Source organism: Xiphophorus hellerii, chromosome 18, assembly GCF_003331165.1.
Source record: "Xiphophorus hellerii strain 12219 chromosome 18, Xiphophorus_hellerii-4.1, whole genome shotgun sequence".
Classification (NCBI taxonomy): domain Eukaryota; kingdom Metazoa; phylum Chordata; class Actinopteri; order Cyprinodontiformes; family Poeciliidae; genus Xiphophorus; species Xiphophorus hellerii.
This window is the reverse complement of record NC_045689.1, coordinates 411,605-439,258: the sequence shown is the minus strand read 5'-3', so window position 1 is coordinate 439,258 and position 27,654 is coordinate 411,605. Positions and strand designations below refer to the sequence as shown.

Here is a 27,654-nt window from a genome sequence, read left to right as displayed (position 1 = left end):
TTTCTTGTGAAGCAGGACGGTGTTTACAGCGGTGTGTACAGGCGGGTCAGTAGCTCGGCTGTCTGGCTCTGGTCTGCTCTCTGGTTCCCATAAACTCTTTCAGGCTGAATACAGAAGTGATTCCATGGAAATAACACAGGAGGCTCCTTTACCTTCTGCTTTATGCTGAAGAAGTTGATCCAGAGTGAAGTGAAGGCTGTAAACTTTGCTGTGCGGCGTTAGCTTTAACTGGTAGCGACTAATATTTACAAGCCACAGTCTTCTTAATTCAGGACCGTTTGGAAATCCATGAAAACTTAAAAGCCCATTATATTAGGAAGACAGCAATGTTCATAGTATTGATTTATTTGCGTCTGAAATATAACTTAGTCTTTTCTAGCTGTCATGGTAACTCAAAGCGGAAAAAAGAGAGCCGCATTTGCGCATGCGGTTGTGACGTCAGCGCAGCAGGTGCAAAGAGCCCGTTAACGGTTAGTTTGGAAATATTCTCCTGATTCTCCAACTGGAGTCCCTGAGTGCTGCTCAGATACTGACTGCTCAGACGGTCTCACAGAGCCCCGCTTCCTGCTGACAGGCTGCAGAATAATCTGTGAGATTATTTTCACACAGCTGATCATTTCCAGCTGAGCTGCGGCGGTGGAGACGCGTCGAGCCGCTGAGCTGCAGACTGCGCCGCCGCTAACGGCCTGTGACAGTTTGAGCCTGCTGCCGTCACCTCCGATCCGACCGACGCGTCATGTGACCAAACCTTCCTCACACCTGCCTTCTCCTCTCCATCAACACCTGCTAGCTGGGAAACATTAACGCAATAATCCGGATTATTTAGCCTGCCAGATTCCGTCCAGGTTATTCATTTATTTATACATGTCAGTTTCAAACTAAATATTTCAATATCAACTAAATGATCTGAACCAACTAAACATTTCATTTACAAACTAGGTATTACATTTTCAAGCTAAGTATTGAAACATTACGTTCCAAAGCAAATATTTATTCTACCAACTATATATTTAGCTTGACAAATAAATATTTAAGGATTTAGCTAGCAGGCTAGCCAGCTAAATACTTAGCTAGCAACTTAAACATTTAGCCTCCTAAATAAATATTTCATTCAAAGCTAAATGTTTATCTTATGACTTAAATAATTAGATTGAAACTGTGACGGTTATAAATGAATTAATAACCTGCTGAAATGCGACAGGCTAACTAACCCAAAATTGTTTATTTCTACTGTGTAACTTTCCAAACCGTCCCAGATAGGTTCAGGTTCTGATCCAAACCAAAGACGGAAAACCGGCTGAATCACCGTGAAGCAAAGGAAGCTTAGAGACGAGGGCGAGTCGCTCCGATCCGAGCAAAACGCTTCATCTACAAATAATAGAAACTAATATTTTCCCAGGAAGGTTGAATCACCCAGACTGGGAGGCCGCTCCACCAAAACCTCCTGACCTCCGACCTCTGCATCCTGCAGATACCTCACGCGCACACACACACACACACACACGCCCACACACGCCCACACACACGCACACACGCACACTCCAAGAATTCCACCATTGAAAATCATTATAAAACTGCATTCTGAGCAAAATGCGACTCTGAACCTGAAGAGGAATTTTATGAAAATGGTAAAAGATATGAAGAAGCTGAAATAAACAGAAGTAGACCAAGGATATCACTACATTTTAAAAGTGGAACGGTGTTTCTAGCTGAAAGTATGTGGAAGTAGTGACGTTTGCAAGACAGGCAAGTTTTAGCGGCATTTTTTTTGGTTTTCCATTCATTTCAATGGGCCAGAAAAATTCATAAAAAGCTGAATATCATAAAAAGTATAAAGGTTATGAATACCAAGAGATATAACCGGCATTAGGAGAAGAAGCTGAATAGCATAAATGTTGAATGGTGAAAATAGCACAAAGTATGCAGAATAAGAAGCGCGGTGAAAAGCAACCAGAACTCAGTAGTGTGTTCACACTCATAAAATATACTGCTCAAAAAAATAAAGGGAACACTTTAAGTGTTAAACACCTGTTTAAGTGTTCCCTTTATTTTTTTGAGCAGTGTATATCGGTTCATTACTCAGTGAAACCAGTGACCAGAACCGGAACCAGAACCAGAAGCAGAACCAGTCCTTAGTGGTCTGTCTGTCTGCAGCTGAATGAAACCAGAACCTGCAGCTCGGTCTCCTAGGAAACGGGTCCTGGAGTCGCCCGACTGCCAGTCGCCCTCCATGTTGGATCGCATCTCAATTTACCCACAATCCTCTTTCCAGTCATCTGCAAACATCATTTCATTTATTTGGCATCAAATATTAAATTGTAATCAGTTTATTTATTCCAAATCAACATGTAATTCAGTGGGAAGGAAAATCGAAGGCGTTCTGGTTCCGCTGCTCATCAGTGAAATCAGAAAACAAGTTTTTGATATTAAACAAGATTAGCTGCTTCCATTTGTTTCTCAGCGTCGCATCGATCCAACGGTTCGATTTCTGCAGGAGCAGCAGCTGCTGCTGACAGGCGGACGGACGCAAACAACCACAGAGGTCAGAGGTCACGCCTAACCAGAACCAGTTTTTATTTCAGAGGAAACTGGTCCATCTCCATAAGGCCTGTCTGCTGACTGGACACTAAAGGGGACAGACCTGAGGACAGTGATGATGTCACGGATGAACTCCGTCTCTCACTTAACTATTTCCTCCCTGAACTAATTAGTCATCACAGGTCGGCCAGTAAACGATGGTTAAATGGTGTATAATTAACTCAGCCATCGCCATAGTAACCACAGTCCACGTCTCTGCAGGGAGATTAGAGAGAGATGACGCCATGAAGACAGAGAAACGTCTTCATGAGATGATAAACCCTGCAGAAAGCCAGAGGCAGGTTGCATGACGCTGCTCTGCCTCTGGGCTGGAACAAGCCAGGATTGACAGGAGAGTCGGCTCCAGTTACCTGGACCCGGCATCGGGCAGAAAACAGTCCAGAGTACATGGAGGCGTCAACCTGCAAATTCAACCAACAGGGAACAAATGCATGGACTGACTGGTTTCTCTGCTGAATCAAGTACTGGAAACCAGCTTGAAATGGGATTTAAAGGACGTGTCCTAGTCAAAGATAACTAAGTGACTCAATAAGCAGCTTGTTTCTCAGATGATCTCAAACTAAATGTGCTGACCCTCTAATTACCTGGCTGGACTTTTTCTGGACACGTGGACTGGTCGGTTCTATCACCAGCTCCTGCCGCCGTCACCGCCAAGGTCACAATGGTTGAACGGCGACATTCGCCACAGCTGCCCAGCATCAAGCATAATCTGCAAATACCTCAGATCTCCTCTAAAATTGCCTATTTTATTTTTCAAACACCAAATATTCCATTATATGCATTAATATAATGGCATGTAATATGCGCTAGCCATCTCAGGGCTAAGGCTAACCTGATCTCTGCTGTTGGGAGCAGAAACCCCCAGCAGGGGGCAGTAATGTGCTGGTTTCTGCACGAGAGGAGAAGGAGACTTCTGCAAGTTTGTCTTTGGTTCCTGGTAGCAGCAGATCTTCATTTTCCTCAGCTGTTGAGTGATTGGCGCCACCTGTTGGATGGGAGTATTGCAGGCTAATGGACTGTGCTGGGCTGGTACTGGTGCTGGTATTCATGCCACTGGGACAGGGGTGGGCAACTCCGGGCCTGGAGGGCCAACTCCAGGCCCGGAGGGCCGGCCTCCTGCAACTTTTAGATGTGTCTCCACTTCAACATATCCGGGTTCAAATAATGAGGTCGTTAGCAGGACTCTGGAGAACCTGACTGCACTGAGGAGAAGATTCAGCTGTTGGATTCAAGTGTGTTGGACCAGAGAGACGTCTAAGAGTTACAGGACACCAGGACTGCCCTCCCCCCACCCCCCCGCACTGGGAGGACTGCTGGGACTGTTGGTGACAGGACATCAGCAGCGTGAAGGCGTCATTCTGCAGTTTCTCATGTTTTTTCATTTGAAGATGAGTTTAGCCACAGTGCAGTGTTCATCCATCTCCGGTTTAAAGCTTAAAGGTTCAGATGGAGACACTTTGTGCTCAACAACGTGCTAAACAAGGTCATTAACCTCTGAATGTGTTTCTTTCATTTCTGCCTCCAACATGATGAATAAAGTCCAGTGATTCAGGTGACAGCTGGGTAATGTGACATGGACTCATTTCCTTACAGTCCAAGGAAAAATGAATGTTCTCCGTCAGCGGCTGAACACGCTGTGGACCAGGTGTGTGTGTGTGTGTGTGTGTGTGTGTGTGTGTGTGTGTGTGTGCTCTTCAGAAACAGCGCTACAGTAATTACTTCAGGGAATGTGAAGGTCAGAAATGGTGCAACATGTTAAAATAAATTTTTTTCATTATCACACTTCTAAAGATTCATTATGGAGGGATGCGGCGTGTTTCTCTGAAAACTCTGAAGATGTTTAACTTCACAGCAAACCGAAATCAGCATCAACAAACTGGATTTATTCCATGAGCAGCAGGCAGGAATTTCTTTCATCATGAGTCAAAATGCTAAGAAGGTAAAAATAATAAGACAGAAACCTGAAGTTATCTGCAGCCTTGATTTCCAGGGATGTTGACTATTGACACAGCAGCAGCAACCTGTAGCATGTTGCTGCCTGTAGCATGTTGCTGCTTTTAGCATGTTGCTGCCTGTAGCATGCTAGCTGCAGCCTGTAGCATGTTGCGGCCTGTAGCATGCTAGCTGCAGCCTGTAGGATGTTGCTGCCTGTAGCATGTTGCTGCCTGTAGCATGCTAGCTGCAGCCTGTAGCATGTTGCTGCCTGTAGCATGCTAGCTGCCTGTAGCATGTTGCTGCCTGTAGCATGCTAGCTGCCTGTAGCATGCTAGCTGCCTGTAGCATGCTAGCTGCCTGTAGCATGTAGCTGCCTGTAGCATGTTGCAGCCTGTAACATGTTGCTGCCTGTAGCATGCTAGCTACAGGCTGCAGCTGGCCTGTAGCTAGCATGCTATTGAGCATTATGCTAATTTTCAGTTATTGAGCAACAATTACTGAAAAAAATTAATTTGATTGCTTCTTTGAATTATTTTATTGAATAATAAATTTGGACCATATAAAATTTGGTCCAAATTGCAGTACAGAACGGCGCCACTAGATGTCACTACACAAAGCGCATCCCTTCTTTAATGACTCCTGATTCTTCCTTCCCAGATTTCTAAAACCATTTTTCTATCATTTTTCACTCCAAGCGTCTCGTTTTGAGCAAAATAACTCCAAATGCCTTTCTGCGTATTAATGTTGTAACCATCAGCTGTGATCCGGACCCAGGCCTTCAGACAGCTGCCAAAGTGATAGCTGTCATGAATATTTAATGAGCCATGCGCTTAGTCCAAGCAGCTCCTGAGGAAATCAATAGCATCATGGAGAAGTGCTGAAGGTTGGCCTGAGTGATGCATTTTTAATGAACTTTTGATGCAAAGTTCTATGGAAACAACCAGAACCGACCCTGAGAGGACGCTAAACAGGAAGTGATGAAACAAAGCCCAGAGGCAAATGTTCAGGTGTTGCTCCAACAGGCTGAAGGGTCAATGAGCCGGGTCAGAACCGGTCGGGTTGGACTGAGGAGTCTTCCTCTGTCAGAGGTCAGTCTGAGGTCACGTGTCAGCATGCAGACTGGAGATATTCTGCTGAGTCTGCAGATCTCCGATCCAGGTAGCGGTTCTGCTGCGGTTCTGTTGCCCAGCAGGAAGAAGGTGTGCATGTGTCCAAGTGCTCATCATCGTTTCCTCACAGAAAGTAGAAGGAAGGAAGCAGGAAGTATCAGCCTGGTGGTCGTGGAGCAGAAATGTGTCTTTTTGACGCCTCGTTATGTTTTATTAAAGATGTTTGTTGGGAAAAGATTCAGAGGGGAATTCGCCTGAAGCCGCTCCAGTTGTTGATCCAAACTCAGCCCCCTCCCTCCCGTTATTGCCCCTCCCTCCCCCCCGTTGCCTCCCCTTATTGCCCCTCCCTCCCTCAGTTTACCAGCCTGCTGTCTGATGGTTATTCAGGCTCCACGACCTTTGACCTCTCCAGACTGATTTCATTTCAGACTAAAACTTCTCCACAACCCAGATCGGGTCGTCTCGGTCTCGGCTGGTCAAACTGGGTCCAAACTCCACAGTTTCTGTTCAATCTTCACCTCTAGAAGCAGCAAGCATCACTCCCACTCAGAAAATATAAAAGCTTGTGATTAATAATGAGCAGGAAATCCAGGCCTGCCACACTAATCAGATCTTAAAGGGAAGTGACAGGAAGGCCCGGAGCCGCTGATGCAAACCGTTTCCTGCTTCGTGCAGATTATTATTCTGATAAAACCCACTTCAACCGAGCAGGAGGCCAACCTGGGTTCTGGTACCCGACCTGACCGGACCCGGCAGAGTCATCTTGGTGTCTCTGCTGGTTCTGGTAGCCAACCAGACCCGGCAGAACCTCTGGGTTCTGGTTCCATTCACATCATCATCAGACTCATCTCTGCTCTGTTTTAGAAACTGAATTTTGATTGGACCCAACTTACCTGAGGCTTGGTGGGAAGCAGGAAGTCAGCAGGAAGTCGGCAGGAAGTCGGCAGGAAGTCTGTCTAAAGTGGTTTGAGATTCCTGTCACCTTCCTGCTGCAGGGCTCCAACAGGAAGACGAGCGGACCTGGACACCTGGAGGACAGAGAGACGTGTCAACATGCAGCCGCTGCTCCTCCTGCGACTCTACAAGCATCAACTGAAGCAAACTGGTGAAGTTTTCACTGGGAGGGTTGGGACCACAAAGGAAGCTCCTCCCTAAACGCCGACTCCCGCCGTTGCGATGCGGCGTTGAACGTGTGGTCAGCCGGAGCGCTAGCTCCGTCTGCTGATGTAGTCGGTTCTGGTCGGCTTCTAGACATCTCTATGACAACCTTTTCAGCCCAGAGCCACTGGAGCAGAACCAGTCCTGCTCTGTTCTATTCAGTTACTGGACTCGGTTCCTGATCTGGTTCTACAGATCTACAGATCTACAGATCCAGAACGTTCCAGCAGAGATTCTGCGTTTTATTCTTCTTACTTCAGTGTTTCTGTTGGACACGAGTCCAACAGAAACAGCGTTTTGTGTCGGGGCTTTCAGGAGGATTTTGTCCGTCTTCCATCTTCCTGTAGATGTAAATGTGGTTTTATCCGTTTAGCACAGCTAGCAGGTTTTAAATAGACCAAACAAAGAGCAGGAAACAAAGCCTGCAGCTTCAATAAATCATGAAGAACCTGAAAATATTGGACAGCAGGAACCTCGTCTGTCTCCAGAACTCAACTCAGCTGATGGGGAACCAGCTCAGTTCTGAGGTTCTGATCCGACAGGCTTAGATGCTGCAGGCAGGAAACCGGACTGGGCTTCAGGTTCTTTCACAATAAAATCTGGATCAGAAACAGATCAAACAGTGCAGAGCGAAGCAAACGGCTCAGCATCTCCCCATAGAGACGGTCCTGGTCTCCATGGAGACGGTCCTGGTCTCCAGCTGGATCAGCTGGAAAAGGGAGGTGGTGCACATTAGGAGGTTTAGCGCTGATCCGTGACGGATCTGATGCCTACATGCAGTGATCCGTGTTAATCTGCTGACTAATCATGTAATCCACTGACCGTCTCCACAGGTTCACAGCTCGGAGCGTCAGGCTAATGAAAAACTGAGGAGATTATTTAAATAAATCCTGTCACAGTCTGATCCACTCACAGGCACAACCAGGAGCTGCAAGCACAGAACTAAAACTGCTAACTGTGCTAACAGAAAACCTGCAGGCTAACCGTGCTAGCAGAAAACCTGCAGGCTAACCATGCTAACAGAAAACCTGCAGGCTCACCATGCTAGCAGAAAACCTGCAGGCTAACCATGCTAGCAGAAAACCTGCAGGCTCACCATGCTAGCAGAAAACCTGCAGGCTCACCATGCTAGCAGAAAACCTGCAGGCTAACCATGCTAACAGAAAACCTGCAGGCTAACCATGCTAGCAGAAAACCTGCAGGCTAACCATGCTAAAAGAAAACCTGCAGGCTCACCATGCTAGCAGAAAACCTGCAGGCTAACCATGCTAACAGAAAACCTGCAGGCTAACCATGCTAGCAGAAAACCTGCAGGCTAACCATGCTAAAAGAAAACCTGCAGGCTCACCATGCTAGCAGAAAACCTGCAGGCTAACCATGCTAACAGAAAACCTGCAGGCTAACCATGCTAGCAGAAAACCTGCAGGCTAACCATGCTAACAGAAAACCTAGAAATGCCAGTTTCTCAATATTTAGGTTGCTGGCTAAATATTTATTGTGCAAGATAAACATTTTAGCTCAGAGCTAGCCAAAATACTGAGCTATCTCAGAGCTAAATATTTAGTTAGGAGAGTAGCAGCTACTAACTAAATATTTAGCTGAAATTGTGACATTTATGAATGAATGAATAAGATTGTGAAAACATGAACCCCCATGTCTTTCTTTATGAGGCTGAATAACCAAATCGTTTCTGAAGCCAGTCAGACTCAAACCTAAATCCTCCTCTGACATTTATTGGCCATTTAAAGCCGTTTGCTTGAGGAGTTTTAATGATTTTTAAAAAGTAATTTGCAGTTAGAGATTAAACGAGTTGTTCTCACTGATGGAAGCAGGAAATGGAACCAAATCGCCACAGAGAAGCTGATTGAAAAACTCCTGCTTTTCTAACTGGAGAATTTAAAGTCCTGCAGATGAGCCGGTTAGGAGGTCGGGTCGACCCGATTCCAGACGAACCCGTCCTCTCTGGTGGACATCGTCTCCAGTATCACTGATTTCTTTCTGTTTGCTTTGACAAACCGGGTGAAATATTCGCACATCTTCTGGTTTTGCTCTTTTATTTAAAGGTTTCAGATTATAAACACGGCCCTGTCCGCACCAGAACCAGAACCACAACCAGGTCCAGTAAATGGCAGAAACAGAATCCCAGCGTTTCTCAGGATGGCAGATAAGAAAGTAAGCCGCCTCTCTCTGGTTCTGGTTCTGCTCTGCATCCAGAACCAGTACCAGAACCAGACATGGAGAAGCAGCATTCAGCGTCTATGCTTCTACAAATCTGGAACAAACTTACAGGAAACTGCAAAGCTGCTGAAACACTGAGTTCCTTTACATCCAGACTAAAATCCAGCTGGTTGGATGGAGCTGATCTGATTATTGGTAACTGGAACATTGATCAATATATTGACTGATGGAAGTTGACCAGATGTTTGCTGTGTTTCATCAAAACCTTGACCTGCCTGATGCTCACAAACTTCTGATATTTCAAAACTAGAACAGACTTGGAGTTTATTAAGGCCTGTCTAATGAGGAAACCAGGAGGATTCTGGGAAGTTTCAGGAAGTCCAGAGCTGCTGCAGAAACTCGTCTGCATCAACCTGCTCAGCTGCAGCAGCGTCGTCCGCATGCATGCAGCGCTGCAGCCGCTAACAATCAATAACAGATTTAATCTCTATCCTGTTCCACAGCAGCAGCATCAACATGTCATGTTTCTCTTATTACAGAAGATTGAACATCAAACGACTTCCCAAGGTGATGTTTTGGTGGTTTTCGTATCACTTTATCTGATTTTAACGACTGAATGTCGTCTGTGGCTGAAGGTGAAGCAGAAACTCTGGCAGGCTGCTGAAGTCAAACTTCTGCTCTGGGAAACGGAGACGCAGCAAAGTCCTGAGGTCTGAACTGAAACGGTCAAGAAGCTTCTGCTTCAGCATTAAGATCCATTACTGAGGAGAAATAAAGGCTTCCTCTGCATTTATGTGGATTTGAGGCTCGCTGAGCTCTGTGTGCCTGAAATATGCAGCAGACTGACATTTCCTGCTAATGTCAGCTGCAGCAGAGGAGTTCCCAGAGGAGAGGACGGGATGCTGACTGCAACTCTCAGCTCCTCCAGCTTTCACTCATCGCCTCGTTAAATATGAAACCAGACAGTTGTTTGTCTATTAGCGCCACTAATGGCAGCCAAGCAGCCGCGCCAATAAAACTCATTACATGAAAGGAGCGGTGCGTTAACGGAGCCCTGCCCTGCTCATCTGCACAGCCAGGTCCAATCCATCATCATCATCATGTTACTACAGCAGGACACGGGATGGCAGGCAATGAGGGCTCAGAGGTCAGAGGTCAGGATGAGGGTCTCTTGGAACAGAACCACAGAGTAAAAACTCCAGAGTTTCCTTGTATGTCGACCACAAGCTCTCATTAATCTCCTGCAGAGCTTTTCAACTAGAACGATTAAATATGGACTAAAATATACCAGTAACACCAGTCCCCAGGTTTTCTGCCCTCGAGTCTTTGGCAAAAACATATTTATCTAAATTTGATTTGATTTGTCCGGAGATAAATCAAATACGTCTACCAGCTCGCCACTTCTAGCAGAGGCTCTGGTCCAAAAAATAACCTGACCTATAAGGTCAGCAAAAAGCTCAATTCCATGATTAACAAATCCAATCAATATTAGTAACGTTTCAAATTTCCACACATAAAGTCTAGGATGACATTAATTCAGTTTTCTATTAATCCATGTTGTGTATCAGATATCTAGTCATTCATTAAAAATACATTCAATCTCTTAGAATAAACAGAAAATGAACCGGGCCTTCATTAGCATTTCACCAACAGCCACCAGATTCATTTAAGAACATCTCAGAAACATCATGAAACTTCATAGACGGGTCAGTGGCAGGCCAGCCGATCTGTTAAGGACCCTTGCAACATTAACTACAGACACCCAGCAGTCCTCTTCCATGAGAACAAACCGTTTTAAACACCAACGTATCCAAAGTAACCAAAGTCTGCTGTGGCGTTCTGAACCACGCAGCTGGTCATGCAGACAAACCGCCACCCAAAAACAGATCCTAGCAGTAAAATGAACAATAGAATAGAATAGAATAGAATAGAATAGAAGTACTTTATTCATCCCAGCAGGGAAATTACTTCGCAGTTACAGCATAGAGACAAGACACAATAACAACTACCACTGAGTAGTAGTTGTAGATAAAATACAAAATAAAATATAAAATGCTATAAATTGTAAAAATATAAATGCTGTTAATATAAAAAGCAACTTAAGAGCAGTCCTTGCAAAGATTCAAAAAAATGCAGATATGTATATTTAAATATATGTACAGCAAGTGTGCCACAGTGCAGTTGTGCAAAATCGGACTGATTAGTGCAGAACAATGATTTAGCTTTTATTGTACAGTGAGATGGCCTGTGGCAGGAAGGATTTCCTGTATCTGTCCCTACGACAGCGGAGCTGGAGCAGCCTATGTGAGAAGGTGCTCCGCTGTCTGTCCACTATGTGGTGGAGAGGGTGCTGTTTATTGTCCATAATAGACAGAACCTTCTTCAGTGTCCTCCTCTCCACCACAGTTTCCAGGGACTCCAGCCTTAGTCCCAGTACAGAGCCAGCTTTCCTGATGATTTTGTCCAGTCTATTAGAGTCGCTGGCTCTGATGCTGCTTCCCCAACACACAGCAGCAAAGAAGATGGCGCCGGCAACAACACTGTGATAAAAGGTCTCCAACATCTTGCTGCACACATTGAAGGATCTCAGCTTCCTTAAAAAATAGAGTCTGCTCATCCCCTTCCTGCACACAGCGTCAGTGTTAGATGCCCAGTCCAGTCTGTTGCCGATTACAACTCCCAGGTATTTGTAATCCTCCACCTCCTCCACCACTTCCCCTTTGATCTTCAGTGGCCGTGAAGGTATCTTCTTCCTTCTGAAGTCAATCACCATCTCTCTGGTCTTACTAATGTTGAGCCTCAGGTGATTCTGCTCAGACCACTCCACAAAGCTGTCCACCAGTGTCCTGTACTCCCCCTCCCCTCCATCCCCTATAAACCCGACAACCGCTGAGTCATCAGAAAACTTCTGTAGGTGACATGACTCAGAGTTGTACTGGAAATCAGTGGTGTACAGGGTGAAGAGAAAGGGAGAAAGCACAGTTCCCTGTGGAGCTCCTACATCACTGACCACCACATCAGACAGGACACTGCCCAGACGGACAAACTGTGGCCTGCCTGTCAAGTAGTCAGTAACCCAGGAGATCACTGAGTCGTTGACACCCATCCTCCGCAGCTTCTCACCCAGCAGCAGAGGCTGGATGGTGTTGAAGGCACTGGAGAAATCAAAGAATGTGATTCTCACAGTGTCTCCTCCACCATCCAGGTGCGACAGTGCTCGTTGCAGCAGGAAGATGACGGCATCGTCCACTCCTAAGTGGGGCTGGTAGGCAAACTGCAGGGGGTCTAGAAACGTCCTCACCCGAGGCCTCAGCTGGGCCAGGACCAGTCTCTCCATGACCTTTATCACATGAGATGTGAGAGCAACTGGTCTGTAGTCCTCTGGGTCGGCTGGCCTTGGCTTCTTGGGAACAGGAACCACATGTGATGTCTTCCACCGCAGCGGGACTCTCTCCAGCCTCAAGCTCAGGTTGTACATGTGTGCCAGTACAGGGGACAGCTGGCCGGAGCAGGTCTTCAGGATCCGTGGTGTAATGCCATCAGGTCCTGCAGGTGTTGTTGTCTGCAGTGGAGATGGGGGGGGGGGGGGGCTGAAGGAGAGGTGGTGTGCAGGAGAATGCCGGTAGGTGGCTTGAACAACTTGGGGCAGTGTGGATGTGGGGGGGGGATGGTGGTGGTAGGGGAGTAGCAGGAGGTGAGCTAAACCTGTTGAAAAACTGGCTGAACTGGTTTGCTCTATCCAGGCTCCCAGATGTCTGTGTGTCCTTCCCCTTCATCCCAGCGATTTGCTTCATTCCTTTCCACACATCTCTCACACTGTTCTGCTCGAGTTTGGACTCAAGCTTCCTCCTGTAGTTGTCCTTGCATGTCCTCAGTGTCTCTCTGAGTTCACGCTGGACTCTCCTCTGCTCCTCCTTATGTCCAGACCTGAAAGCCATCTTCTTTTTGTTTAGAAGTGCCTTCAGGTCACTGGTAATCCAGGGTTTGTTGTTGGAGAAGCAGCGCATGGTCCGGGCTGGCATGAGAGTGTCCTCACAGAATCTGATGTATTCCGTGATGCAGTCAGACATGTTGTCGATGTCCTCCCCATGAGGCCCACAGAGCACATCCCAGTCTGTCGACCCAAAGCAGTCCTGCAGTGCCTCAGCTGCCTCCTGTGTCCACCTCCTCACCGTCCTGATGCGCACAGGCTGCCTACTCACTAAGGGGACATACTTGGGAGTCATCCTTACCAAGATGTGGTCCGACCTGCCAAGGGGGGGCAGGGCTGTGGCGCTGTATGCATCTTTGGCATTAGCATACAGGAGATCCAGCATTTTGTTTTCCCTGGTGGGACAGTCAACATACTGCTGGAAGTTGTGTAGAGTTTTGTCCAATGAGGCATGGTTAAAGTCACCTGTGATGACCATGAAGGCGTCCAGGTGTTGAGTCTGGAGTTTGGCTGCGGTAGAGCTGATGACGTCACAGGCCACCGCTGCATCAGCTGATGGGGGAATGTAAACAGCGATCAAAATGGCGGACGTAAACTCCCTCGGTAAATAATACGGCCGCATTCCCACAGCCAGAAGTTCAATGTCCGGGCTACAAATTTGTTCCTTCACGTTAACATGACCAGGATTACACCACCTCTCACTCACATAAAGTGCAATCCCGCCGCCCTTCTTCTTCCGACTCTTGGAAAAGTCCCTGTCCCCCCACACCAAGGAAAATCCAGGGACCTCCACGCTGTAGTCCGGAATAAGCGAGTGTAGCCAGGTTTCCGTGAAGCAGAAGATACTGCACTCCCTGTACTCCTTCTGGGTCCTCACCAGCGCCGTGAGTTCGTCCGTCTTATTCCCCAAAGACCTCACGTTCCCCACAATAATCGCCGGTACCGCTGGTTTGTGCCGTCTCCTCTTCTCCCTCCGTTTAACTCCAGACCTGCAGCCCCGGCGTCTCCTCCGTAGCTCCTCTGGGACCACAGGCCTGTCTCCGGGCAGCAGCAGAGGCTTACACAGCGCAATCAGCTGTTCACGCGCGTAAACAATGCCGCTACTCCGTTCGGCGAGGTTCTCCGCAACCAAGAGTAGAAAAAGTAGCAGAAGAACGCAGAGAACAGCGACAGAACCACATCCAGCCATTGTGGAAAGCTTAACTGATGATCTATGGGTTCTTTAAGCACGGAACCTTAATCGGTTACAGCAAATATACACAGATTAACACACACAACGGGAGCTACGTCTGCAAGCAGCCAGCTGTGCCGGCGCCAAAAAAAACCAACAAAAAAAACACCCCAAAACAGATCCTAGCAGTAAAATGAACAAACATCCAAAAAAGGATCCAAACAACTCACTGCTCAATTTGGTAACTCAAAACTTTTCATCGAGTTTTGGGACATTAAGGTAAACCGCTCCACTCCAGTCCTGCATAGCCAGCATTTTATAACAGCGCCCCCCGGTGGCTGGATGAATGAACGCGTTACAGGGTGGTGAAGTTGGTGAAAATGGCAGTTATCTGTTTCCCCTCCAGTAAGGGTTTCAGCAGCTGAAGGGTCAGAGTGTTTCACCAGGGAAACCTGGCCTCTGATCCAGGTCACGACCTTTCCTTCCACAGAAACCAGTTGCTCCAGTCCTGGGAACCTCAAAGGAGCTGCTGGTCGTCTTCTAAGCAGTTTGTGGTGAACTTCACATCATCTGAGCTGAAACCATTTGGACCACAGTAGAGTCCGGGTACCTGGAGATGACCTGGACCTTGGTGTGCCGTACAGATGTCCAGATGGTGCCAGAGAGGAAGAGGAGCAGCAGACTCATGAAAACCCCTCTAAAGTCTGACTGAGGAAACTGGAAATGAGAGAAATGTGTCTGAAGTCTCCTACTTGTTGTGATGAAGTTTTGACCTCTGACCTCCTTGTTGATTCATGAGAGCATCAGCTCCACTCAAAACCAAAGTGACTCATATGATATTTCTGCTAATACATTCCTGACATTTTTAAAGTTCCCTTTAAGTGAAAAGTGTTTTTTAGTTTTTCCTCCATTTATTGAAGTAAACGACAGAAACAGACAACCGGATCAGAACCGGCACCAGTGGATACAGCTGGAGAGGCAGGACTGGACCCTGCTGAGCCATGTGTGTGTGTGGGGGGGGGGGTGTGTGTACCAGGTTTTTATATCTTTATGGGAACCTATTTCTGTCCACAATGTGGAGTTATGGGGACCATTGCTGCTTGTGGGGACATTTTCTTGGAGCCAATGAGGGAAATTGTTGTTTGTGGGTTAGTGGTTAGGTCTGTGATGGTTAGGTGAGGGTAAAGGTTAAGGTTAAGGTTTGGTCTGTGATGGTTAGGTAAGGGTAAAGGTTAAGGTTAAGGTTTGGTCTGTGATGGTTAGGTAAGGGTAAAGGTTAAGGTTAAGGTTTGGTCTGTGATGGTTAGGTAAGGGTAAAGGTTAAGGTTAGGCTGTAGAAATTAATGGAAGTCAATGTGAAGTTCCCACAAGTGATAAAAACACGACTGGTCCGGTTGACTTTTAAGTCCAGAATACGTCAGGCCGCAGAGGGCAGGACGTCCACTGCACGTCGGGTAACCATCAGGTTTTATAACTCGCCGTTGTACAGTAAACAGGTGGGTGTTCACATCAACTGGTAAGATTGAGAGTCAGCGCAGCGTGACGTCCACTCTCTTTCCCGATGCAGAAGAAACCAGGCGAGGCGCCCAGCTAGCTCATCAAACTGGTTTGGGTCCATTAGGAAGGTGGAAAATTTAAAAAAATTATCACGAGAGAACTTTCACCAATCCGACCTGCCACACACAGCAATAACTTGATCCAGAGCAACAGGTTGCTGCAGAGCAGGAGACCAGCAGCAGGTCTTCCTCCTGCACAGCTACCGGTCATCCTGACGGCAGCCAATCAGAGAGCAGGAATCACGGCGCTGAACGCTGAAATGATTCATTAGGACTAATGGCAGCAAACAGCCGCAGAGTCTGAGAACAAGTTCAGCTGAGAAAATATCAGGAAGAGAAAGCAACAATTAAATGTGACATTTAGCAAATGTTAGCAGCTGGAAGCAGGAGAGGAGTCTGCAGGTCCAAGATGGAGGAACAGAACCTCACAGAACCAGCAGGGGTAACTACAATGATCCGTCAGAACCATTAAAACCATCAGAACTGTAAGTGCGGCAAGCTCTCACTAGTCTAGCCCCTTAAAGCTCTTTCATACGCGACACGTTTCTTCCATTAAAAAAAAGAGATCTTGAATCCGACGGTCATCTTTAAGTCTTTACTGAACTTAAAAGAAAATAAAAATAACAAACAGATTCAAAACAAATAGAAAGTGACGGTCAAAAGACTGTGTTACTCTCAAGGTGCCAGACTTCTACAAAGAGCAAGTACTTTCGTCTTTCATAAACTAATTAGTCACTAACCAATCAATAGGCACCATGTCATAAGCTCAAACACAATACAATTACAGACGTTTATCTTTTTCAAATAACAGAGTAAATACTTTAACTCACATAAACACAAAATAACATTTTGTATTAAGCTCCAAAAATGTATATATGGCTCCTACAAGAACTATCAGAACCATGTTGGGTAAATGCTGGTCTAACCTGCTGTTAGCTTAGCCTTAGTAAATCTAAATGCCACTCACAACATGGCGTTTTGGAGGAAGTTGTTCATGTTTATTCCATGTGTAGCGTCCTGCTGTTCAAGATATGAATTCATGACTTTATTATTATTATTATTATTATTTTAAAGCCCAGAACTCATCTGTGGATCTGGATGTCTTTAACTGGTAGCCTTTAACTAGACCGTTTCCAGATGTTTACTTCTGCTTTAGAATCATTTCACCAACTGATTATTTCACTGAACTGGTTTTCTACAACTTTTAGAAAATACGAGGAAGAGAGCAGCAGTTCTGGAAACTCAGCTGTGATATCTGTGAATAAAAACATGTCGCTAGGCAACGGGACGTATGCTAATTCATCTACATAATGACCTTCATGGATATCTTCAGAGTTGAATTCAGATAAACGATGATAAAAAGTTTGAGTCTGAGCTCCAATTCTATCTGCAAATACTGAACTGTTAGCATGAATCTAATTGGACCTGCTGAACCGGTTTAGAACCAAGCCCAGTTGAGGAGGAACCGGGTCCACTTCCCATGGGCTGCAGACTCACAGGAAGATCTGATGAAATTATGTTCAGATTGGAATTAATGCTCTGCTCTTTCAGGCAGGCTGCTAGCTCAATGCTAAGTTCAATGAAGGAGATTTCTTTCCAATGAAAAGATCAAACTTAATGGATGTTTGTGTTTAGAAGCAGGACTGGACCTGAGCGGGTTCTGACCCAGGGAGGATCAATGTCTCTGAGCTGAAGCTTGGAGTCACAATTTATTCATATTTCATCATCAGGTGATGTCATCAACCTTAACCTGGTTTCTGCAGAGGAAGAACATCCCTGCTGTTGCCATGGCAGTTAAGGAGGCCGTTAAGATCAAAGGCACGAGCCCAGAGCCAATCAGAGCTGAGGAAGGGAACCTCCACCATCCTGCTGCACAACGCCGCAACGAGACGGCAACGGAAGGTTCTGGTGGTCCGTCCAAATAGTTCTGATCCGCTCCAGCGGGCCCGAGTTGTTTCTGATGGCGGTTCGGGTTGAGTCAGCGTTCATCTTCATACAAGGTTCATTATATTATTATTTGAAGCAGTTTAATTGAATTATATTCAGAGTTCAATGACTGGTTTCATGTTTTCTCTGCGGCGGCAGGTTGGCCGTTTACCGCCTGTTGATTAAGCATTTTATTTGCTGCTCTGACGCCGTTTGTTTCCTGGAAGCAGAAATGACATCACAGCAACAGATAATTATGTTTCATTACATCAACATGATTTACTCAACAGATCAACAGAGAACAATCTGCAGCAAAACCAGCAACTAGAGATCCAAAACGCCTGAAAACCAACTGGTGTTCTGACTATCTGTGCTACCTTGACCGATTTTCCTACCGTAGCACGGATGGATGGCTGAGTCTATCTGTCGGTGCTACCCATCCAAAGCTGCTACCGTCATGTTTACAATCAGAAACTATAGCAGGTTGTTAATGTTAAATATATTGGATAACAATATCTGAGTGACTGAAGTGGAAGCTTAGCAGTTATGGTTAGCTTAGCATCAGAACAATTTCTATCCATGACGAAACCACAAGAAGATGACTTCCTTCATCTGAATATCTACCTGTTTAAAATGAAAAGCTGTAGATGTTTGCACTAATCCTTTACTAGAATATCCTACCTGTTAAAATATTTTAAATGCAGAGGTTAGTAAGAATAAAACCGTATCAGACAGAGGAAACTGGTTTTATTGGAATTAAAGACAAATACAGATCAGTGTGACTCTTTTTTGTGCATTAATCTGCTGTATGACAGACTTTATTAAATGCAGCCACAATGTGTCACTGAATTGAGCAGGTCACTGAAATGATAGGATATGATTCATATACACTAATATTACACAGCTAAAATCCCACATCTATTTAGCAAAGTTTAGTAATAAAAGAGAGTAATTAAACTAAAATATTTTAAAGTATAGGGACAAAATAGCCCAAAAAACAACATATTTTGTCCCGATTAACCGCCAAACAATGACTTGTTTACAGTGACGACTTTGCAGAGAAACTGAAGCCATTTATTAATATATTTATAAGCTGCTGTCATGTAAAGTAAAAACATGAAGTAATTCAGCAGCTTAATGAAAGCCAGGAATAAAATAAATGAAATAAAGCTTACCGTAATCTGTGATGAAATAAAACACATGAAACAAAACTTCCACAGGTAGGACGGATTTATAAGAAATCTGCTGAGTCAGCAGTTTGTGACGTAGCATCGATGTGCGCTTCATTCACCACAAGGTAGCACGGATTTACACAGACAAACACAGACAGCACAGACAAACAGAACACTGGATCAGGGTTGTTCTCTGTTTGCTCATTTATTCTGACCTGAAGACAGAAGAGTCGGAGTCTGAAGCAGCAAACAGAAGACGTCTCTCCGTCCAACGCTGTGGACAAAGACTCCCTGAAAGGCCTCAGGAGCTGCAGCTGACTCTCTTCCATTCTTCCTGGGATGAACTCTTTGAAATGTTGATTGATGGAGTCCACACCAGGCTGTGTGGCCAGTAGAATCAGCGGTTTCCTGGATGGAAACTGAGACGAGTCTGGTGCTGGTCCAGATGGATTTCTGCTGTTTTACTCTGGTTCCATTAAACATCAACCCGGAGACGGTTTGGATTGACGGCACAGACTGATGCGAGTGTTGGAGTCAGAAACTGTTTGCTGCTGCAACACAGGAGTTATTATGACATCACCATAAAGCCTCAACAGCCTCATGACCATCGATGGCAGCTGGTTGGTGAAAGGCGATTGGACGGCAGACTGTGGCCCTCCGTGATGTCACTAATGAGACATTTGGGAGTCTAAAGGTGCAGAGATCCTGTCGGTGTTTCTAGCTCTGAGTTATGAGATGATGAAGCACTGGACTATGATGGAGCTGCAATCCCAGAAAACACCAACATGGCAGCGATCTGGCACTGAATGAGGCTCGCAGTTCTTTACTTCATCCTGGTAAAACGTGTCGACCAATCAGAGAACTGAACGGAAAGGCAGTGGCAGCTTCAGTTAGACCCAGAGAAACTGGAATCAGTGAAACAGACGAGGCGAGAGTGACAGAGCAGCCGAGTCTGTGGCCAAAGAAAGACTTGAGGAGGATCCTGAGGTAACTGGAACCAGAGAGGAGCTGCAGGTTCTGTCAGCTTCGCTCTGCCAGATGAAGAGCTGGGAACGTTAAAGACCTCCAGCCCTGGATAGACTGAGTTACAGCTGCTGTCATTTTCCACCAGACTGCACGACTCTATCGCCCCCTACTGCCATGTTGCGAGCATTTCAGTCTCTGAGCTGAACTTCAGCTTTTAAACCAAATTCAGCCTCTAACTCCTTTCTACTCGTGACATTTCTAGGTTTTCCTGCTGACTTCTGGTCTAGACTCTTTAATCATGTTGGATTTTCAGGGTTGTTTTTGGTGACCTTTATTTGACAGAGCTGACAGGACAGCAGGTTGTGAGAGGGGGCAGACGTGCAGCAAAGGGTCGGGACTCAAACCTGCGACGGCCCCTGCAGCAGCGCCTCACCCGGTCCGCTGGTTAGAGCTGCAGTCGGTGCGGCTGGTTCACCGTGACGGAGCCCGCCATGAATGCTCAGGCTGCCAAGCAGTTTTCCTGGGACAGTAAGTTGTTTCTCCACCATTAGCAACACATTTAGCATTATTTAGCATTTAGCAGCGTGCACACGGTATTGATCGACAGCGCTAAGACCCTCCCCCTGGCTCTGATTGGTTGATTTGATGGTGATTTGATGCATTTCTTCAGACAGCATTGGGAGGAGGTGAAGGAGATTGATTTTTTTACAGATTAAACAACTGTGTGTCCAAACATTTGGTCTGTACTGTACATATATATACAGTATATATATATATATATATATATATATATATATATATATATATATATATATATATATATATATATATATATATATGTAATATTAGGTTCATGAAATATTAAAGGAAGCTCAACCAGCTGTCCATCATGAAGCCGATTTTATTCCCATGTTTTGAAACTTAAAGCTGAATGTTTGGCGCTGCGGTTTTTTAGTCCCAGATGTGAGGAGCAGCCAGGTTCCTGCTGCAGTCTGAACATCAAAACCTCCCATCATCCCCGGGGATTCGCTCCACTCAGCGGTTCTGGTTCTGGAAGCTCTTCAACTCTCTGATGGAGGCAGAACATTTAGGAAGTTCAGAGACAAATGAAGTTTCCTCTAGAGACAGAGAGCAGAACCTGATCGTCCTGGTTTCATTCTCACATAAACTGTTTTCATTTGCTCCAAACTCGTCTGAACCGCCACATGGAGAAAATCTGGACCTCAGATGAAAGCTCAGACCATCTGGACCCACCGGAACCCCTGAAGTGGAGCCAGGAGCTCTGTTTTCTGGGTCTGGTTAGTCTGCTGTTGACTTTCAGCCTGTAGATCGGCCTAGTCAAAGCTCAGGTCTGCCAGAATAGCTTCAGGCTCACAGATTGGACTCACCTGGCCGTCATCTAGCCCAGAGGTCAACCCTTCCTGACCCCTGAAGCCAGAGCGCAGGAGGCCGGTTCACTGATTCTCATTTCTAACAGATCAGATCAAAATGTTTTCTGCCATTTTAAACCCGAAGCAGGGAGACGGAGGCAGACCAGGAAACACTAAAGTCTGTCAGCAAACACCTGGTGGAGCCGCACACCTGCTCAGCTCTTAGCCACAGCCGGAAACGGCACCATGGAGGAGCAGTGTTGTGAAGGCTCTTAAAGAGACAGAGGCCGATTTCAAGGCATCACATATGGATGTGATAAGTCATGTTGGATATAAATGGTATTTTCATAACAGCTGAAGGGATTGAGCTGTAAAACGGCTCTGTGGAAAACATGATGCCGGCCCTTTAAGATGAATGTCCAGTTGAGAAGACGCTGTTATGTTTTCTGAACAGAGGAAGGGAAATCTCTGGCGGTCCGAATCAAACCAAGCAGATGAAAACAAAAGCTTCACTCTGATGATCCGAACGGCGCGTCTCTCCTGAGTCTCCGGAAGAAGCAGCAGAGGAGGAGAGAGTTGATGCTGGGTGAAGATCTCTGAACCGTCTGAGTCATCCCAACACCGGCGCTCGTTCCACCTGCAGCCTCTTGCCAAACCGCAGACTCCTCCCTCAAGGAGACGCAGGAAGGAGAAGAGGAGTCTGACAAATGGATGTGAGTGAACACGGGCAGAACAGCAGAACAAATGACACAGATGAGTTTCCTGCACCGACACGCCGTTATCTGATAGATGACTAATAAACACGCTGAGGAGGAGGCGTGAGAGATGGAGTGTGATTAGAAGAGACAGTGGAAGCCGGCTGGGAGAACGAGCCATGCAAATGATGAGCAAAAATAGATCTGCTGCAGAGCTGCTCCCTGCATCCTGCTGCCCCCCCACAGCTGCTTTATTTGGCTCAGTTCGCCTCCTGCTGTGTGTCTTTCTCTCTGCTCAACTTCCTCCAGAGCAGATCTCATCAGACAGCAGAGACATCAGAAGCCCTCTCAGGCTGAAGACCGACTCCTTGAGCTGTGAAAGCCGACCAGACACTCTGACCTCCAGAAAGCATCGCTAACGTCTCACACTGGACCAGAGCTTAGCGACGCCTCAGCTAAACCTCAGGGGCAACACAACCCACTCTGGGAAGGACCCCCTCTGATCCACAGAACCCCCGACCCACCAGGACCGGTCCCATGTCTGCTGTGACAGAGGCAAAGCAAGCTCCTCAATGCTGAAACGAGGCGTCCTCGGCCAGGACCGGCTCTGTCCTCACAGCGTCTTCATCGTCTCGTCACAGAGAGCTGTTGTCATGGAAACACGGACACCGTCAGCCCCTCATCCTGCGTCGACCGGACCCTTCAGATCCAGCCCGGTCGACAGTGAGGAGAGGAGCTTGGTTCAGGCCGTGCCTCTGCAGCAGAACACCAAGCCCAGGGTTCTGGTCGGTTCAGTCCAGAGGATTTTAGGACCTGCAGCAGATCTGATGCGATACCATCAGAGAGGTTCTGCTGGGTCAGCATCTGGAGGAGAGATGGAGTTCTGGTTGAACATCTATAGGCTGAGGAGATCAGAACCAGACTGCTGACTCACGGGACCTCCACAGGTTTTGAGGCCTTTCATGAAACCTGATCGGACCCCGGATGGTGGAAACGTTTCTGTGCTGCAGCTTTGGGTCCCACATCCTTTACATTCCAGCCTGGCATCACCACTGACCGTCTGAGCCAGACATGGACCAATACTTTAACTACACCGCTTCACAGACCAGCAGAGAGTTAGACCCTGACCCCCAAAGACCGACTAGGACTCCGGGCCGGAGGAGGGGAAGGTTAATGCCCCTGTATTGAGGCGGTTCCATCTGATTTCCCAAAAGTTGCTAAATGGGCTAATGGCATGCAGAGCAGGAAGTTTTAATGCTGATGACTGGAGTTTAGTTTCAACTTTGAGCAAAGAAGCAAACAGGAGAAGTGCTGATGCAAGAATGTATTAGCATTGGGCTAAAAGACTTTAATGCCCTACACCTACACACACAAGGTCTGTATTTCCACACATATTGGGACTTTGTATTTACTTTCATTCATCTAATAAATCCATTTACTAACCCTGACATTTTCCCTGGCCCAAACTATAACCAGTCTGTTCCAAACCCAAACCTTAATCAGAACCTAATTCTTACCATACCTCTAAGTCTGACCTCTGACCCCTGGTAAACACAGGGTTTCCCCCAGTGTATTATAGGCCTGGCGGGCCGCCAGGCTTTATGTGCTGCTGGCGCCTCTGAGCGTTGGCCGTTTCACGCACGCTGTCGTGGCTTGGTCTCTGAAGTTGACCTTGGCATAGATCGCTCATATTGGACCACCTTTATGGACATTTGTATCAACCTCTGTGAGGATCCATGTTTCTTTGTAAAATTCATCAAGGTACGAGTCAAATTTTAATCCACCACGTTTGATCTGCTCGCGCAGCTCCATGTGAACCGTAAATGTTCACATGGAGCTGCGCTCCATGTTCACATGTGCAGAGTTTCCCCCAGTAAACCTGCTGAGCCCGGCGGTCGGGGCGCTGAGGCGTCCGCCGTGTTTTTGTATTAAAAGATGTTGAGTTGACAGGAAATGTCAAGGAAGTCAGGAAGCTGCTGCACGGAGATCAGAACAACTCGTACCATAAAGCTCAGGCAGCCAGAACAGTTTCTGTGGCGCTTATTAAAAACTCAATAAACACAAAATGGAGGAGCTACTAATGTCGCATAAATTAATCTCCCGTTTGTCCGTCTGCATCCAGCAGCAGAGATGGGCCGTGCAGCGGGTCTAGCTCATCATGCAGGGCCGGTCCAAGGCTGTACGAGGCCTGGAGCAGAATCTGACTTGGGGGCCCCTAAATCAAATTCTTTCATTTTTTCTGGTAAAAATGAAAACAGAGTCATAACTCTTGCTGCTCAGAACATCAGCACCACTAGCAGCATTTCACTATGGATTTAGTGAAATCTGGGAGAGGGGCCTAGTTTAACTGACCGAGGAGTCAAAAGTAATAGCAGTTTACTAAGATTTATTTATGAACAGCTAAAACTCAAAGATTAAACTGAGAGCATCAGATTGTTGCTATGGTAACAAAACAATTTAATTGAAGGTTGTTCTTTGCACTTTTACAAAGTAAACTCACCAGCTCCTTAAAATCTTGAATTTAAATGTTAGACAATTTAAACTCTTATTAAGCTGAAACCATTAAATCAAATTTAACTGCATTGATATTCTCTTAGTTTGTTTATGCCTGGGGCCGGCTCTAAATGTGACCAGCATCACATCGTGTTTTTAGATTCGCTAACTGATAACTTAATTTGAATTTAACAGAAGTGCAAATAGTTATTTATTCTAATTGTATTTTTTGACTTGTTGTTTTTAGGGGTCTATAGTTGTGGGTTTAAATGTCTCTCAGGAACATAATTACTCAATAATATTTTACATTTCCTGTCAACTTAACATCTTTTAATACAAAAACATGGCGGACGCCTCGGCGCCCCGACCGCCGGGCTGAGCAGGTTTACTGGGGGAAACTCTGTAAACATGGCAGAAACTGTCCTGAATAATGTAGCTAAACACACACACACACACCCCCCCCCCCCCCCCCCCACACACACACACACACACACACACCCACGCTGGGAATGGTCAAGGATAAACTGATTAGAACAACATCTCTGCTGTCCAAACAAGTAAATAAACCGACAGGAGAAAAGTGGAAGGAAACAAAATGGCCACTGAGCCGACAGGAGCAATCTGACCTCTGACCTCAGTGGAGCAGCAGGCCAGGCCTTGTTCTTGAAGGAAGCTGAAGATGAAACGACTCCTGGTGTTTCTGTTCACGTCATCAAACTAGAACACTTCACTGTGGGGTCATCTTCACACACACTGTACAATAATAACTATAACCTGTTTTCACTGGAACAGTTCATATCAGCTCCACATTCTGCAAAACGCCTTTGGACAGTTCATAACCTTGCTAATAAAATGCTAGCTATGTTAGTGTTTGGTCACATGGCTGCGTTATCAGAGTTCTCCTGCACTGTTATTGGTCCTTATGAAGCGTCGTTACTTGAACTAACCCGTCCCTCAGGAACAAACGTTTCTATTCTCCATGTCTGAATCGGTTTTCCTCCTCAACCCCAGCTGAATATTTCATAAAACTGGAGGCTAACTTTCCAGGTTTTATTTATTTTAAGATTCATAGCAAACAGTGTTTGATTGGAGGTCTCTTTTAAACTTCAAAATAAGAGCATGAAACTCTTACACAGCCCAGCATAAGGGACTGTCTTTCATGAATGATGAGGCTGATCCAGGGAGTAGACAGGTCCGGAGACAGACAGAGGTTTGGACCTTTGGTTAGCGAAGCGGTCCTGAAACTGGAACCTCAACACTGCTGATTACAGCTCTGCAGGTAAAGATGGAAACAGAGTCCAGCTCATGTTTGCTCCATTTTCCAGAGATGCAGATGTATTTTTACCCCTGCAGAGAGCCAAGCGAACCTCCAGCCCACGCTGCCAACCCGACTGCCTCTGCATCAAACACTGTCCCACTCATCCTCTCAGACACCGGGAGTCCACCGTCCTCATGTCCCAGTCAGGACACTGACAACGCACTGCACCATGTCCCACAGCGGACGTCCGGCCGGCTCACCCGAGCCCACCGAGTGTCACATCATGGTAGTGGTGTGTTGGCCTGTGTGTGTGTGGTCAGGGCTAAGTGTGTTTTGGAAGCACTCATGCATGAATCCATGTGTCTTTGTTTTCTGTGCTGAATGTTCCTTCTTTTCACCATGAATCATTCAGCAGAGCCCTGCATTTCCTTCAGGGTTTCTATCATTATCAGCGTTTCCAACAATGGTAAATATCTCTTCCTGCACGCCGCAACGTGAAGCACATGTACGTTGCTTTGTGTGATAAACTGAGTGGAGACCAGATCTCAGCTTCAACCACAAACACAAAGACTCGTTTCCACCATTTCCAGTGTTTCCAGTGATTTCCCCCATGGTAAATATCTCGTGTTGTCTTCCTGTGCTCTGCAACATGAAGCTGAAATGGAAATAATACAAACTATTGTTTCCATTGTTTCCACTGTTCCTAGAGTTTCCATCGTTTCCACCACGGGTGGAAATTATCACCCCCCCCACTGGCCAACTGCAGGTAAAAGTATGAAGTGGCGTGTAAATTGGAGCAACGCACCTTCCAGTTTGAACTTCTGTCCAGGGGAGGACTGACCGTCTGGACTACAGACTGATGAACATAATGTCTTTATCTGGTGGCCCTACGCTGTCATAATTTAACAAAAAAATTACATTAAATATTACTTTTATTGACTCGACAGCCCATTGGTTGATTTTATTGACGGACATTGGGCTTATCCAATGAAACCCCTCAGTCCTCCTTGGCCTGCCCCTCCCCTCTGAGGTTATAAATAATGCCATTTCAGCTAACGGTTAGCTGCTAGCCGGAGTCCGAGAAAATGAGCGGATACGAGACGGGCAGGTCAGAAAAACTACAACAAAAGCTAAAAAGCGCGTAAACCCATTCAGAAAAATGTGTCAAACTATCCGATATGTTAATTACTACACTAACTTTGACCGTTGGAGAGATTCAGGAGCAGAGAAGGAGGGAGAATGAACTATTCTGGGGATTTATTATCGTCTGAGGATGACGATGAGAAAGACGTGACCAGGAACAGATTGAGGAAGAGTTCAGATTAGCTGCTGCTGCCCAGTAAGAAGGAGTGGAAATGTTCTTGAAGAGGGAGTGTTTCATGCAGGTGTGTAGGGATGTGTGTGTGTGTGTGTGAGAGAGAGAGTCTGGGAAGCTAACACTAAGCTAGCAGGAAGTCAAAAAAACCTGGGATAACACAGGAATGATGACGGCCGTGGCATTAATAATGAACAGTAATAAGAATAATTGTGAATTTCAATAGAAAACGTAATAAGTAAGGGAAAACAAATAAAACAGTTAGAAAACAGCTATTGATACCATTTAAAAATGTTTAAAAAATGACTAGATACATTTAATAAATACTATCAGGGGGAGTTGTTGCCAAAATGTTCAACTTAGGAAATGACTGCAAGAATGTTAGGGCTTAAAGTTTACTGTTAGTAGTTACTGCACTACTGTTAAGGTGTCCAAGCTTTATGTTAAATTAGTCTGTCTAAGTACATCTGTATGGTAAACTTATTGTCAGTAAATCGGTTTTCATGGAGTTAAGAATAAATCATATATTTGATATGATTTGCTTGTACTGGTGGGGTCTGGAATCAAAACAGGTGAAATATTTTCTTTGTCAGCCACTGTGGCTGGTGGAGAAAATGTTTCATTTCCAGCCCTGGTTTCCACCATTTCCAGTGTTTCTTGTGGTGTTTCCCAACCCTGGACCTCGCTGCCCCGCACGCTTCAGTCCAGCTCATTTCCACCGATGGCTGATGAACAGGCGTTAGCTGAAGTCCAGTCATCTGAATCAGGCGTATTAAAGCAGAAACATCTCAAACACTCTGGTAGTGAAGCACAAACTGATTCT

General features: G+C 46.0%; 1 protein-coding gene and 1 long non-coding RNA gene across 5 annotated transcripts in view; one reads left to right on the top strand and one right to left on the bottom strand.

Moving 5' to 3' along the window:
- Positions 1-27,654, bottom strand: part of LOC116737390 (leucine-rich repeat and fibronectin type III domain-containing protein 1-like protein) — an 83,167-nt gene that overhangs the window by 36,105 nt on the left and 19,408 nt on the right. For all 4 annotated transcript variants that reach the window (XM_032590508.1, XM_032590506.1, XM_032590507.1 and 1 more), the window contains exon 2: positions 6,536-6,675. In XM_032590508.1, the coding sequence (XP_032446399.1) occupies positions 6,536-6,675 (140 nt within the window). The remainder of the gene's footprint in view (positions 1-6,535; positions 6,676-27,654) is intronic.
- LOC116737407 (uncharacterized) lies at positions 13,661-14,254 on the top strand. Its single transcript, XR_004342801.1, has 2 exons — positions 13,661-13,793; positions 13,897-14,254. It is a non-coding gene; the product is annotated as an uncharacterized LOC116737407 (long non-coding RNA).